The sequence below is a fragment of the Crinia signifera genome, chromosome 4 (assembly GCF_055691185.1).
Source record: "Crinia signifera chromosome 4, ASM5569118v1, whole genome shotgun sequence".
NCBI classification, from domain to species: Eukaryota; Metazoa; Chordata; class Amphibia; order Anura; family Myobatrachidae; genus Crinia; species Crinia signifera.
Genome location: NC_139220.1, coordinates 1,642,330 through 1,657,950, shown reverse-complemented (window position 1 = coordinate 1,657,950; position 15,621 = coordinate 1,642,330). Strand labels below are relative to the sequence as shown.

Below are 15,621 nucleotides of genomic sequence, written 5' to 3'. Positions count from 1 at the left end.
TTTGCTATATGTCCACCTGAGGAACAATCGCCAGGCCGGGCTTTCTCTCTGCACCGATCCTCTGTAGAAGGTTTGCTATATGTTCACTGAGGAACAATCACCAGGCTGGGCGTTCTCTCTGCACCGGTCATCTGTAGAAGGTTTGCTATATGTCCACTGAGGAACAATCACCAGGCTGGGCGTTCTCTCTGCACCGGTCCTCTGTAGAAGGTTTGCTATGTGTCCACTGAGGAACAATAACCAGGCTGGGCGTTCTCTCTGCACCGGTCTATACTGTATGTCCGCCTGAGAAACAGTCACCAGGCCGGGTGTTCTCTCTGTTCCTCAGGCTAATATATAGCAAAAAAATATACCGAAATGGTTGTAAAAACAACACAATTGGGCGCTGTGGTGTGATGTGATGTGAAGCTGCTACTAATAGGGGATTGAGAGTCCCTTAAGCAAAAAACAGAAATACAAAAAGATAGTAGCGCTAAACACTGATACATTTTAAAAACACAAAATTAAATAATGACATCATAACATAATGCACATACAATTAAAATTATATTGCACAGGCACCTCTATTGCTTTGCTACCTAAAGTAAAGGGTCCATTCCTAGTATACGGCCATTAATCTTTGTATATAAATTTCCAGAAAAAGCAATAATGTCTTCTGAAGAAGGTTTGCTATATATCCACCCTAGGAACAATCACCAGGCTGTGTTCCTAGGGTGTTATCTCTGCACCGGTCCTCTGTAAAAGGTTTCTTTATGTCCACTGAGGAGCAAACACCAGGCTGGGTGTTCTCTCTGCACCGGTCCTCTGTAACAGGTTTCTATATGTCCACCTGAGGAACAGTCACCAGGCTGGGCATTTAATCTGCCCCGGTCCTCTGTAGAAGGTTTGCTATATGTCCACTGAGGAACAGTCACCAGGCTGGGCGTTCCCTCTGCACCGGTCCTCTGAAGAAGGTTTGCTATATGTCCACTGAGGAACAATCACCAGGCAGGGCGGTCTCTCTGTACCGGTCCTCTGTAGAAGGTTTGCTATATGTCCACTGAGGAACAGTCACCAGGCTGGGTGTTATCTCTGCACCGGTCCTCTGTAGAAGGTTTGCTATATATCCACCTGAGGAACAGTCACCAGGCTGGGCGTTCTCTCTGCACCGGTCCTCTGTAGAAGGTTTGCTATATGTCCACTGAGGAACAATCACCAGGCTTGGTGTTCTCTCTGCACCGGTCCTCTGTAGAAGTTTTGCTATATGTCCACCTGAGGAACAATCACCAGGCTGGGTGTTCTCTCTGCACCGGTCCTCTGTAGAAGGTTTGCTATATGTCCACCTGAGGAACAATCGCCAGGCCGGGCTTTCTCTCTGCACCGGTCTTCTGTAGAAGGTTTGCTATGTGTCCACTGAGGAACAATCACCAGGCTGGGTGTTCTCTCTGTTCCTCAGGCTAATATATAGCAAAAAAATATACCGAAATGGTTGTAAAAACACCACATCATAACATATGCACATACAATTAAAATTATATTGCACAGGCACCTCTATTGCTTTGCTACCTAAAGTAAAGGGTCCATTCCTAGTATACCGCCATAAATCTTTGTATATAAATTTCCAGAAAAAGCAACAATGTCCTCTGGAGAAGGTTTGCTATACATCCACCCTAGGAACAATCACCAGGCTGGGTGTTCTCTCTGCAACGGTCCTCTGTAAAAGGATTCTATATGTCCACTGAGGAGCAAACACCAGGCTGGGTGTTCTCTCTGCACCGGTCCTCTGTAGAAGGTTTGCTATATGTCCACCTGAGGAACAATCACCAGTCTGGGTGTTCTCTCTGCACCGGTCCTCTGTAAAAGGTTTCTATATGTCCACCTGAGGAACAGTCACCAGGCTGGGTGTTCTCTCTGCACCGGTCCTCTGTAGAAGGTTTGCTATATGTCCACTGAGGAACAGTCACCAGGCTGAGCTTTCTCTCTGCCCTGGTCCTCTGTAAAAGGTTTCTATATGTTCGCCTGAGGAGCAATCACCAGGCTGGGCATTCTCTCTGCACTGGTCCTCTGTAGAAGGTTTGCTATATGTCCACCCTAGGAACAGTCACCAGGCTGGGCGTTCTCTCTGCATCGGTCCTCTGTAAAAGGTTGCTATATGTCCGCCTGAGGAGCAGTCACCAGGCTGGGCATTCTCTCTTCATCGGTCCTCTGTAGAAGGTTTGCTATGTGTTCACTGAGGAACAATCACCAGGCTGGGTGTTCTCTCTGCGCCGGTCCTCTGTAGAAGGTTTGCTATACAGTATGTCCACCTGAGAAACAGTCACCAGGCTGGGTGTTCTCTCTGCGCCGGTCCTCTGTAGAAGGTTTGCTATACAGTATGTCCACCTGAGAAACAATCACCAGGCTGGGCGTTCTCTCTGCACTGGTGATCTGTAGGAGGTTTGCTATATGTCCACTGAGGAACAATCACCAGGCTGGGCGTTCTCTCTGCACCGGTCCTCTGTAGAAGGTTTGCTATATGTCCGCCTGAGGAACAATCACCAGGCTGGGCGGTCTCTCTGCACCGGTCTATATGTCCACCTGAGGAGCAGTCACCAGGCTGGGTGTTCTCTCTGCACCGGTCCTCTGTAGAAGGTTTGCACCGGTCCTCTGTAGAAGGTTTGCTATATGTCCACTGAGGAACAGTCACCAGGCTGGGCGTTCTCTCTGCACCGGTCCTCTGTAGAAGGTTTGCTATATGTCCGCCTGAGGAACAATCACCAGGCTGGGCGTTCTCTCTGCACCGGTCCTCTGAAGAAGGTTTGCTATATGTCCACCTGAGGAACAATCACCAGGCTGGGCGGTCTCTCTGCACCGGTCTATATGTCCACCTGAGGAGCAGTCACCAGGCTGGGTGTTCTCTCTGCACCGGTCCTCTGTAGAAGATTTACTATATGTCCACTGAGGAACAATCACCAGGCCGGGCGGTCTCTCTGCACTGGTCCTCTGTAGAAGGTTTGCTATATGTCCACTGAGGAACAATCACCAGGCTTGGTGTTCCCTCTGCACCGGTCCTCTGTAGAAGATTTACTATATGTCCACTGAGGAACAATCACCAGGCCGGGCGGTCTCTCTGCACCGGTCCTCTGTAGAAGGTTTGCTATATGTCCACTGAGGAACAATCACCAGGCTTGGTGTTCCCTCTGCACCGGTCCTCTGTAGAAGGTTTGCACCGGTCCTCTGTAGAAGGTTTGCTATATGTCCACCTGAGGAACAGTCACCAGGCTGGGTGTTCTCTCTGCACCGGTCCTCTGAAGAAGGTTTGCTATATGTCCACCTGAGGAACAATCACCAGGCTTGGTGTTCTCTCTGCACCGGTCCTCTGTAGAAGGTTTACTATATGTCCACTGAGGAACAATCACCAGGCCGGGCGGTCTCTCTGCACCGGTCCTCTGTAGAAGGTTTGCTATATGTCCACTGAGGAACAATCACCAGGCCGGGCGGTCTCTCTGCACCGGTCCTCTGTAGAAGGTTTGCTATATGTCCACTGAGGAACAATCACCAGGCTGGGCGGTCTCTCTGCACCGGTCTATATGTCCACCTGAGGAGCAGTCACCAGGCTGGGTGTTCTCTCTGCACCGGTCCTCTGTAGAAGGTTTGCTATATGTCCACTGAGGAACAATCACCAGGCTGGGCGTTCTCTCTGCACCGGTCTATATGTCCGCCTGAGAAACAGTCACCAGGCCGGGTGTTCTCTCTGTTCCTCAGGCTAATATATAGCAAAAAAATATACTCAATTGAGCGCTGTGGTGTGATGTGATGTGAAGCTGCTACCAATAGGGGATTGAGAGTCCCTTAAGCAAAAAACAGAAATACAAAAAGATAGTAGCGCTAGACAGTGATACATTTTAAAAACACAAAATGTAATAATGACATCATAACATAATGCACATACAATTAAAATTATATTGCACGGGCACCTCTATTGCTTTGCTAGCTAAAGTAAAGGGTCCATTCCTAGTATATAAATCTTTGTATATAAATTTCCAGAAAAAGCAACAATGTCCTCTGGAGAAGGTTTGCTATATATCCACCCTAGGAACAATCACCAGGCTGGGCGTTCTCTCTGCACCGGTCCTATGTAGAAGGTTTCTATATGTCCACCCTAGGAACAGTCACCAGGCTGGGCGTTCTCTCTGCACCGGTCCTCTGTAGAAGGTTTCTATATGTCCGCCTGAGGAGCAGTCACCAGGCTGGGCATTCTCTCTGCGCCGGTCCTCTGTAGAAGGTTTGCTATATGTGCACTGAGGAACAGTCACCAGACTGGGCGTTCTCTCTCTGCATCGGTCCTCTGTAAAAGGTTTCTATATGTCCACCTGAGAAACAATCACCAGGCTGGGCGTTCTCTCTGCACCGGTCCTCTGTAGAAGGTTTGCTATATGTCCACCCTAGGAACAGTCACCAGGCTGGGCGTTCTCTCTGCACTGGTCCTCTGTAGAAGGTTTGCTATATGTCCACTGAGGAACAATCACCAGGCTGGGCATTCTCTCTGCATCGGTCCTCTGTAGAAGGTTTGCTATATATCCACCTGAGGAACAATCACCAGGCTGGGCGTTCTCTCTGCACCGGTCCTCTGTAGAAGGTTTCTATATGTCCGCCTGAGGAGCAGTCACCAGGCTGGGCGTTCTCTCTGCACCGGTCCTCTGTAGAAGGTTTCTATATGTCCGCCTGAGGAGCAGTCACCAGGCTGGGCGTTCTCTCTGCACTGGTCCTCTGTAGAAGGTTTGCTATATGTCCACTGAGGAAAAATCACCAGGCTGGGCATTCTCTCTGCACCGGTCCTCTGTAGAAGGTTTCTATATGTCCACCTGAGAAACAATCACCAGGCTGGGCGTTCTCTCTGCATCGGTCCTCTGTAGAAGGTTTGCTATATGTCCACCCTAGGAACAGTCACCAGGCTGGGCGTTCTCTCTGCACTGGTCCTCTGTAGAAGGTTTGCTATATGTCCACTGAGGAACAATCACCAGGTTGGGCATTCTCTCTGCATCGGTCCTCTGTAAAAGGTTTGCTATATATCCACCTGAGGAACAATCACCAGGCTGGGTGTTCTCTCTGCACCGGTCCTCTGTAGAAGGTTTGCTATATGTCTACCTGAGGAACAATCACAAGGCTGGGCGTTCTCTCTGCATCGGTCCTCTGTAGAAGGTTTGCTATATGTCCACTGAGGAACAATCACCAGGCTGGGCGTTCTCTCTGCACCGGTCCTATGTAGAAGGTTTGCTATATGTCCACTGAGGAACAATCACCAGGCTGGGCGTTCTCTCTACACGGTCCTCTGTAGAAGGTTTGCTATATGTCCACTGAGGAACAATCACCAGGCTGGGCGTTCTCTCTACACGGTCCTCTGTAGAAGGTTTGCTATATGTCCACTGAGGAACAATCACCAGGCTGGGCGTTCTCTCTACACGGTCCTCTGTAGAAGGTTTGCTATATGTCCACTGAGGAACAATCACCAGGCTGGGCATTCTCTCTGCACCGGTCTATATGTCCACCTGAGGAACAGTCACCAGGCCGGGCGTTCTCTCTGCACCGGTCCTCTGAAGAAGGTTTACTATATGTCCACTGAGGAACAATCACCAGGCTGGGCATTCTCTCTGCACCGGTCTATATGTCCGCCTGAGAAACAGTCACCAGGCCGGGTGTTCTCTCTGTTCCTCAGGCTAATATATAGCAAAAAAATATACCAAAATGGTTGTAAAAACAACACAATTGGGCGCTGTGGTGTGATGTGATGTGAAGCTGCTACTAATAGGGGATTGAGAGTCCCTTAAGCAAAAAACAGAAATACAAAAAGATAGTAGCGCTAGACAGTGATACATTTTAAAAACACAAAATGTAATAATGACATCATAACATAATGCACATACAATTAAAATTATATTGCACAGGCACCTCTATTGCTTTGCTACCTAAAGTAAAGGGTTCATTCCTAGTATATAAATCTTTGTATATAAATTTCCAGAAAAAGCAACAATGTCTTCTGGAGAAGGTTTGCTATATATCCACCCTAGGAACAATCACCAGGCTGGGCGTTCTCTCTGCACCGGTCCTATGTAGAAGGTTTCTATATGTCCGCCTGAGGAGCAGTCACCAGGCTGGGCGTTCTCTCTGCACCGGTCCTCTGTAGAAGGTTTCTATATGTCCGCCTGAGGAGCAGTCACCAGGCTGGGCATTCTCTCTGCGCCGGTCCTCTGTAGAAGGTTTGCTATATGTGCACTGAGGAACAGTCACCAGACTGGGCGTTCTCTCTCTGCATCGGTCCTCTGTAAAAGGTTTCTATATGTCCACCTGAGAAACAATCACCAGGCTGGGCGTTCTCTCTGCACCGGTCCTCTGTAGAAGGTTTGCTATATGTCCACCCTAGGAACAGTCACCAGGCTGGGCGTTCTCTCTGCACTGGTCCTCTGTAGAAGGTTTGCTATATGTCCACTGAGGAACAATCACCAGGCTGGGCATTCTCTCTGCATCGGTCCTCTGTAGAAGGTTTGCTATATATCCACCTGAGGAACAATCACCAGGCTGGGCGTTCTCTCTGCACCGGTCCTCTGTAGAAGGTTTCTATATGTCCGCCTGAGGAGCAGTCACCAGGCTGGGCGTTCTCTCTGCACCGGTCCTCTGTAGAAGGTTTCTATATGTCCGCCTGAGGAGCAGTCACCAGGCTGGGCGTTCTCTCTGCACTGGTCCTCTGTAGAAGGTTTGCTATATGTCCACTGAGGAACAATCACCAGGCTGGGCATTCTCTCTGCACCGGTCCTCTGTAGAAGGTTTCTATATGTCCACCTGAGAAACAATCACCAGGCTGGGCGTTCTCTCTGCACCGGTCCTCTGTAGAAGGTTTGCTATATGTCCACCCTAGGAACAGTCACCAGGCTGGGCGTTCTCTCTGCACTGGTCCTCTGTAGAAGGTTTGCTATATGTCCACTGAGGAACAATCACCAGGTTGGGCATTCTCTCTGCATCGGTCCTCTGTAAAAGGTTTGCTATATATCCACCTGAGGAACAATCACCAGGCTGGGTGTTCTCTCTGCACCGGTCCTCTGGAGAAGGTTTGCTATATGTCTACCTGAGGAACAATCACAAGGCTGGGCGTTCTCTCTGCATCGGTCCTCTGTAGAAGGTTTGCTATACAGTATGTCCACCTGAGGAACAATCACCAGGCCGGGTGTTCTCTCTGCATCGGTCCTCTGTAGAAGGTTTGCTATATGTCCACTGAGGAACAATCACCAGGCTGGGCGTTCTCTCTGCACCGGTCCTCTGTAGAAGGTTTGCTATATGTCTACCTGAGGAACAATCACCAGGCCGGGTGTTCTCTCTGCACTAGTCCTCTGTAGAAGGTTTGCTATATATCCACTGAGGAACAGTCACCAGGCTGGGTGTTCTCTCTGCACTGGTCCTCTGTAGAAGGTTTGCTATATGTCCACCTGAGGAACAATCACCAGGCTGGGCGTTCTCTCTGCACCGGTCCTCTGTAGAAGGTTTGCTATATGTCCACTGAGGAACAATCACCAGGCTGGGTGTACTCTCTTCATCAGTCCTCTGTAGAAGGTTTGCTATATGTCCACCTGAGGAACAATCACCAGGCTGGGCGTTCTCTCTGCACCGGTCCTCTGTAGAAGGTTTGCTATGTGTCCGCCTGAGGAACAATCACCACGCTGGGTGTTCTCTCTGTACCGGTCCTCTGTAGAAGGTTTGCTATATGTCCACAAGAGGAACAATCACCAGGCTGGGCGTTCTCTCTGCACCGGTCCTCTGTAGAAGGTTTGCTATGTGTCCACTGAGGAACAATCACCAGGCTGGGCGTTCTCTCTGCACCGGTCCTCTGTAGAAGGTTTGCTATATATCCACCTGAGGAACAGTCACCAGGCTGGGCGTTCTCTCTGCACCGGTCCTCTGTAGAAGGTTTGCCATATGTCCACCTGAGGAACAGTCACCAGGCTGGGTGTTCTCTCTGCACCGGTCCTGTGTAGAAGGTTTGCTATATGTCCACCTGAGGAACAATCACCAGGCTTGGTGTTCTCTCTGCACCGGTCCTCTGTAGAAGGTTTGCTATATGTCCACCTGAGGAACAATCGCCAGGCCCGCACTGGTCCTCTGTAGAAGGTTTGCTATGTGTCCACTGAGGAACAATCACCAGGCTGGGCGTTCTCTCTGTACCGGTCCTCTGTAGAAGGTTTGCTATATTTGCACCTGCAGAACCATCACCAGGCCGGGCTTTCTCTCTTGCATAGGTCTTCTGTAGAAGGTTTGCTATATGTCCGCCTGAGGAACAATCACCAGGCCAGGCGTTCTCTCTGCACCGGTCCTCTGTAGAAGGTTTGCTATATGTCCACCTGAGGAACAATTACCAGGCTGGGCGTTCTCTCTGTACCGGTCCTCTGTAGAAGGTTTGCTATATTTGCACCTGCAGAACAATCACCAGGCCGGGCTTTCTCTCTTGCATCGGTCTTCTGTAGAAGGTTTGCTATAAGTCTGCCTGAGGAACAATCACCAGGCTGGGCGTTCTCTCTGCATCGGTCCTCTGTAGAAGGTTTGCTATACAGTATGTCCACCTGAGGAACAATCACCAGACTGGGCGTTCTCTCTGCACCGGTCCTCTGTAGTAGGTTTGCTATATGTCCACTGAGGAACAATCACCAGGCTGGGTGTTCTCTCTGCATCGGTCATCTGTAGAAGGTTTGCTATATATCCACCTGAGGAACAATCACCAGGCTGGGCGTTCTCTCTGCATCGGTCATCTGTAGAAGGTTTGCTATATGTCCACTGAGGAACAATCACCAGGCTGGGTGTTCTCTCTGCACCGGTCCTCTGTAGAAGGTTTGCTATATGTCCACCTGAGGAACAATCGCCAGGCCGGGCTTTCTCTCTGCACCGATCCTCTGTAGAAGGTTTGCTATATGTCCACTGAGGAACAATCACCAGGGTGGGCGTTCTCTCTGCACCGGTCATCTGTAGAAGGTTTGCTATGTGTCCACTGAGGAACAATCACCAGGCTGGGTGTTCTCTCTGCACCGGTCCTCTGTAGAAGGTTTGCTATATGTCCACCTGAGGAACAATCGCCAGGCCGGGCTTTCTCTCTGCACCGATCCTCTGTAGAAGGTTTGCTATATGTCCACTGAGGAACAATCACCAGGGTGGGCGTTCTCTCTGCACCGGTCATCTGTAGAAGGTTTGCTATGTGTCCACTGAGGGACAATCACCAGGCTGGGCGTTCTCTTGCACGGAACAATCTTTTAGATCCCAGCTACAGAGATTCCACGGCTGCGCCGTCACCGCCATCTGACAGACTCTCTGTTAGCTTTTGTTTCAATAAGAATCCTCAGCCGGAATCACAGATAATTAGCCATCAGCGTTTCAGCTGACAAAATAAACTAACTCCGACCTTTCACAGTCCCAGGGAAGCCTTAGATCAGCAGAATCCTCTGAGCGGGGAATGCACTGAACCGACAATGAACTTGTGGAACTCCTGCGGTATTGCTGGGTGTGGTGACAGATGCCCCAGGCGAAACCTCCTCACCTTCTGCAACTAATAACATGCTCACTGTCACATGCATGTATCAGGGCTAGTATGAACTGTAGTGAGCGGTAATACCAATGGACACCTCTGCCCAGAATTCCACCTTCATACAACTTTATCACACAGGAGAGTGCAGGTGCACCATTCAGTCATTACTAATCTATTTATGTGTTAACAGTTTCTTAACAGCGTAGCAAATTCTGTTGCACTTTACAATAGGAAACAGTGATGAAACAAACTGGGTAGTTACAGACACAGAGATAGATTGCAGAGGCTCTTGGTGGGCTGTATAATCCTTGAGGAGGATGGGGAAGTCAAAATAAGTGAGAACTGTTGGGGTTGGGGGTTGTAATGACTTTACACTAGTTGTAATGGTGCAGACAGCAACGTCACACTAGTAGTGATGGGCCGGCTGGTGACATCACACTAATAGTAATGGTACAGACGGTGACATCATCACTAGAAGTACTGTAATGGTGCAGAGTACGCACCTGACATCACACTAGTAATAATGGTGCAGACAGTGACATCACACTAGTAGTAATGGTGCAGAGCATGCACCTGAGCTGCCTAGTTACATCATACTAGAAGTAATGGTACAGACGGTGACATCACACTTGAAGTAATGGTACAGACAGTGACATCACACTAGAAGTAATGGCAGAGATGGTGACATCACACTGGAAGTAATGGTGCAGAGCATTACATCACACTAGAAGTAATGGTGCAGACGTTGACATCACACTGGAAGTACTGTAATGGTGCAGAGTACGCACCTGAACCGGCTGGTGACATTACACTAGTAATAATGGTGCAGACAGTGACATCACACTAGTAGTAATAGTGCAGAGCATGCATCTGAGCTGGCTAGTTACATCACACTAGAAATAATGATACAGACGGTGACAACACACTAGTAGTAATAGTGCAGAGCATGCACCTGAGCTGGCTAGTTACATCACACTAGAAGTAATGGTGCAGACGGTGACATCACACTAGAAGTAATGGTGCAGACGGTGACATCACCACTAGAAGTATTGTAATGGTGCAGAGTACGCACCTGAGCCGGCTGGTGACATCACACTAGCAATAATGGTGCAGCCAGGGACATCACACTAGTAGTAATAGTGTAGAGCATGCACCTGAGCTGGCTAGTTACATCACACTAGAAGTAATGGTACAGATGGTGACATCACACTAGAAGTAATGGTGCAGACGGTCACATCACACTAGAAGTAATGGTGCAGACGGTGACATCACCACTAGAAGTAATGTAATGGTGCAGAGTACGCACCTGAGCTGGCTGGTGAATCACACTAGTAATAATGGTGCAGACAGTGACATCACACTAGTAGTAATAGTGCAGAGCCTGCACCTGAGCTTTCTAGTTACATCACACTAGAAGTAATGGTACAGACAGTGACATCACACTAGAAGTAATGGTACAGATGGTGACATCACACTAGAAGTAATGGTGCACACTAGAAGTAATTGTGCAGACGGTGACATCACCACTAGAAGTATTGTAATGGTGCAGAGTACGCACCTGAGCCGGCTGATGACATCACACTAGTAATAATGGTGCAGACAGTGACATCACACTAGTAGTAATAGTGCAGAGCATGCACCTGAGCTGGCTAGTTACATCACACTAGAAGTAATGGTACAGATGCTGACACCAACCTAGAAGTAATGGTACAGATGGTGACATCACACTAGAAGTAATGGTGCAGACGGTGACATCACACTAGAAGTAATGGTGCAGACGGTGACATCACACTAGAAGTAATGGTGCAGACGGTGACATCAGACTAGAAGTAATGGTGCAGACGGTGACATCACACTAGAAGTAATGGTGCAGACGGTGACATCACACTAGAAGTAATGGTGCAGACGGTAACATCACACTAGAAGTAATGGTGCAGACGGTGACATCACACTAGAAGTAATGGTGCCGATGGTGACATCACACTAGAAGTAATGGTGCAGATGGTGACATCACACTAGTAGTAATGTTGCAGACGGTGACATCACACTAGTAGTGATGGTACAGAGCAGACACCTGACCTACACTAGTAGTAATGGTATAGAGCACCCACCTGAGCGAGCTCGTGACATCACACTAGTAGTAATGATACAGAGCACCCTCCTGAGCGAGCTGGTGACATCACACTAGTAGTAATGATACAGAGCACCCACCTTAGCCAGAAGGTGACATCACACTAGTAGTAATGGTACAGAGCACACACCTGAGCTGGCTGGTGACATCACACTAGTAGTAATGGTATAGAGCACTCACCTGAGCTGGCTAGTAATGGCGCAGATGGGATATCACACTAGTAGTAATGGGTCAAAGCACACACCTGAGTGGACTGGTGACATCACACTAGTAGTAATGGCGCAGGTGATGACATCCCAATAGTAGTAATGGTGCAGAGCACTCACCTGAGCCGGCTGGTATATTGCAGCAGAGAGACTTTGGACAGCATTGGCAATTTCTTTGGTTTCCACTGACCGAAGAAGATAGCAAATTTCTTTGACAGATTTCAGCACATTACTGACACCTGCATGCTAACACAGGAGATATGTATTATACATGATATACAATACTGATGTTATTATACGTAGATTCTGCTGTACATCATTTCTGTATACTCACTGATATAATTACTAATGTCAAATAGGACGTAATCAGGATTGTGACCGATGAGATGCCACAGTGGGGATCGATCACCACCGGGATATTGTACCCAAACAGATTTTGTTGGTGAATACCATACAAGATGCCAAATGGGTATCAGGGAGTCTGAAATATCCAGTAAATATATGAAGCGCAGATCCAGGGCACAGCGGCTCATACACAGCGGTACAGACCTCCTGTCCTGCATCTGCACATAAATCCACCCGGTACGGTGGCATATAGCAATCCTGCCCAGATGGCATTGTATATGTAAAGGTGCCCCTACTGTGACCCCCAATTACTCAGCACCTGTCCCCCTATATCACAGAGCATTAAGGGTCCTGTAATTACCGGATTCTGGATAAAATATCGGACGTGATCCTCATAGGACGAGACAGCGCTAAACAGACTTTTTCTGAAAGAAAATGTAAGAAGAACTTAATTAATGTGTAATTTAGTAATGAGCGGGAATACAAAGACAGGTTCCCCGTACAGCGCACACATAAAGGCGATAATGGGAAGACGTAAAAGGTGCTAATTACGGTTCGCGCATCCCACGTCTGACCTCGTCTCTTCCATCTCCTGGGAACCCACAGACATGTTGTGGTTCTTAAACAAAATCATTTCTGGATAAATGCAAACCCAAAAGGCAGCAGCATCGCCCATGGGGCGTCTGATTGTTTAGTGGGTGCTGATATCATTATCAGCCAGGGTGGCCTAGTGTGTAGGGGGCTGTACAGAGAAACCAAATGTGGCGTATTGGTGAGAAATTCCGCACAGGATTCCATGGGCTGCGCTCACACTGATGCTGGCAAGGACTGAAGTGTGTCAGCACGGGGCTTGGTGCGGGGCAATATCAGGGGTGACTGCAAACAGCACAAAGGCAGTAGTACCAGGGCTGGATTTAGTGCTGGGGCAGGATGCAGCGCCAGGGCAGAATGCAGAGCCAGACCAGGCAGTAGTACCAGGGCATGGTGTAGGCTGTAGTGCTGGGGCAGGGTGCAGTGCCAGGGCAGGGTACAGTGCCAGGGCAGGCTGTAGTGCCAGGGCAGGGTACAGTGCCAGGGCAGGATGCAGCGCCAGGGCAGGATGCAGCGCCAGGGCCGGGTGCAGCGCCAGGGCCGGGTGCAGCGCCAGGCTGCAGGGTGCAGTGTCAGGCTGCAGGGTGCAGTGTCAGGGCAGGGTGCATGCTTTAGTGCTGGGGCAGGATGCAGCGCCGGGGCAGGCAGTAATACCAGGGCAGGAGGCAGCGCCAGGGCAGGGTGCAGTGGCAGGGCAGAGTGTAGCAGCAGGGCCGGGTGCAGCGTCAGGGCAGACTGTAGTGCTGGGGCAGGAGGCAGCGCCAGGGCCGGCAGTAGTACCAGGGCAGGAGGCAGCGCCAGGGCAGGCTGCAGTGCTGGGGCAGGGTGCAGCAGCAGGGCCGGGTGCAGCATCAGGGCAGACTGTAGTGCTGGGGCAGGAGGCAGCACCAGGGCTGGCAGTAGTACCAGGGCAGGAGGCAGCGCCAGGGCAGGCTGCAGTGCTGGGGCAGGGTGCAGCAGCAGGGCCGGGTGCAGCATCAGGGCAGACTGTAGTGCTGGGGCAGGAGGCAGCACCAGGGCTGGCAGTAGTACCAGGGCAGGAGGCAGCGTCAGGGCAGGCTGTAGTGCTGGGGCAGGATGCAGCGCCAGGGCAGGCAGTAGTGCCAGGGCAGGGTGCAGCGTCAGGGCAGGCAGTAGTGCCAGGGCAGGATGCAGCACCAGGGCAGGGTGCAGTGACAGGGCAGGCTGTAGTGCTGGGGCAGGATGCAGCGCCAGGGCAGGCAGTAGTGCCAGGGCAGGGTGCAGGCTGTGTGATCTGTATATAAATAACATTTGATGCTACATGAACTATAATAAAGTAAGATAAAGAATTTCCGGTCCATATTGCATCCAGATAAAACATGGCCGATCCAAACAACCTGAAACGGGTGTTCTCCAGTCCTCAGGTGCCACTAACAGGTCATGCTGGATCTCTCTGATTGTACAGAGGTGAGATAATCTGTGCTACTGGCTCAGTAATGATCCCACCTAGGTAACCTAACAGCATGGGGAACCCCCCTGTGTGACCCAATATCTGTACTTACACCATGACATCTATCAGTATCTCCCTATAGACATTGTAGCCTGGTGCCCGCGAGTTCCATCACTTTCCCCACTTTTAGCTTGTGATACACAGAGCGCGGTATAATTACCTCATCTCCCTCCAATACTGAGCGTGTTCCAGCCGCTCGCTGATGCTCAGCTCCTCCTCCTCATCCTCAGCCTATAACATAAGGCAGAGAGCTGGGGTCACAGGGTGTACAGGACGGGGTCACAGGGTGTAACAGGACGGAGTCACAGGGTGTAAAAGGACGGGATTGCAGGGTGTAACAGGACGGGATCGCAGGGTGTAACAGGACGGGGTCGCAGGGTGTAAAAGGACGGGGTCACAGGGTGTAACAGGACAAGGTCACAGGGTGTAACAGGACGGGATCACAGGGTGTAACAGGACGGGGGCCACAGGGTGTAACAGGACGGGGGCCACAGGGTGTAACAGGGTGTAACAGGACGAGGTCGCAGGGTGTAACAGGACTGGGTCCCAGGGTATAACAGTACTGGGTCACAGGGTGTAACAGGACAGGGGGCCACAGGGTGTAACAGGATGGGGCCACAGGTTGTAACAGGATGGGGCCACAGGGTGTAACAGGACGGGATCACAGGGTGTAACAGGACGGGATCACAGAGTGTAACAGGACTGGGTCACAGGGTGTAACAGGACTGGGCCCCGATTTGTAACAGGACGGGGTCACAGGGTCAACAGGATGGGGTCACAGGGTCAACAGGACGGGGTCACAGGGTCAACAGGACGGGGTCACAGGGTGCAACAGGACGGGGTCACAGGGTGCAACAGGACGGGGCCACAGGGTGTAACAGGACGGGGCCACAGGGTGTAACAAGATGGGATCAGAGGGTGTAATAGGACGGAGTCACAGGGTGTAACAGGACAGGGTCACGGTGTAACAGGACGGGATCACAGGGTGTAGCAGGACGGGGTCACAGGGTGTAACAGGACGGGATTGCAAGGTGTAACAGGATGGGGTCCCAGGGTGTAACAGGACAGGATTGCAGGGTGTAACAGGACGGGGTCGCAGGGTGTAACAGGACGGGTCGCAGGGTGTAACAGGATGGGGTCCCAGGGTGTAACAGGACGGGAACACAGGGTGTAACAGGACAGGGTCCCAGGGTGTAACAGGATGGAGTCGCAGGGTGTAACAGGACGGGGTCGCAGGGTGTAACAGGACGGGTCGCAGGGTGTTACTGGATTGAGTCACAGGGTGTAACAGGACGGTATCACAGGGTGTAACAGGACGGGGTCACAGGGTGTAACAGGATGGGGTCACAGGGTGTAACAG

The 15,621-nt window shown here is 50.5% G+C and overlaps 1 protein-coding gene across 1 annotated transcript in view; it reads right to left on the bottom strand.

Annotated features, from left to right (window-relative positions):
• The window catches only part of PIK3C2G (phosphatidylinositol-4-phosphate 3-kinase catalytic subunit type 2 gamma), a 154,169-nt gene extending 139,630 nt beyond the window's left edge, over positions 1 to 14,539 (bottom strand). Inside the window, exons 1-3 of the mRNA XM_083180727.1 lie at positions 14,422 to 14,539; positions 12,561 to 12,624; positions 11,975 to 12,100 (exon numbers count right to left, since the gene is read on the bottom strand). Of these exons, the coding sequence (XP_083036853.1) occupies positions 11,975 to 12,100; positions 12,561 to 12,624; positions 14,422 to 14,426 (195 nt within the window). The 5' untranslated portion in view covers positions 14,427 to 14,539. The remainder of the gene's footprint in view (positions 1 to 11,974; positions 12,101 to 12,560; positions 12,625 to 14,421) is intronic.
• Positions 14,540 to 15,621: the final 1,082 nt, after the last annotated feature.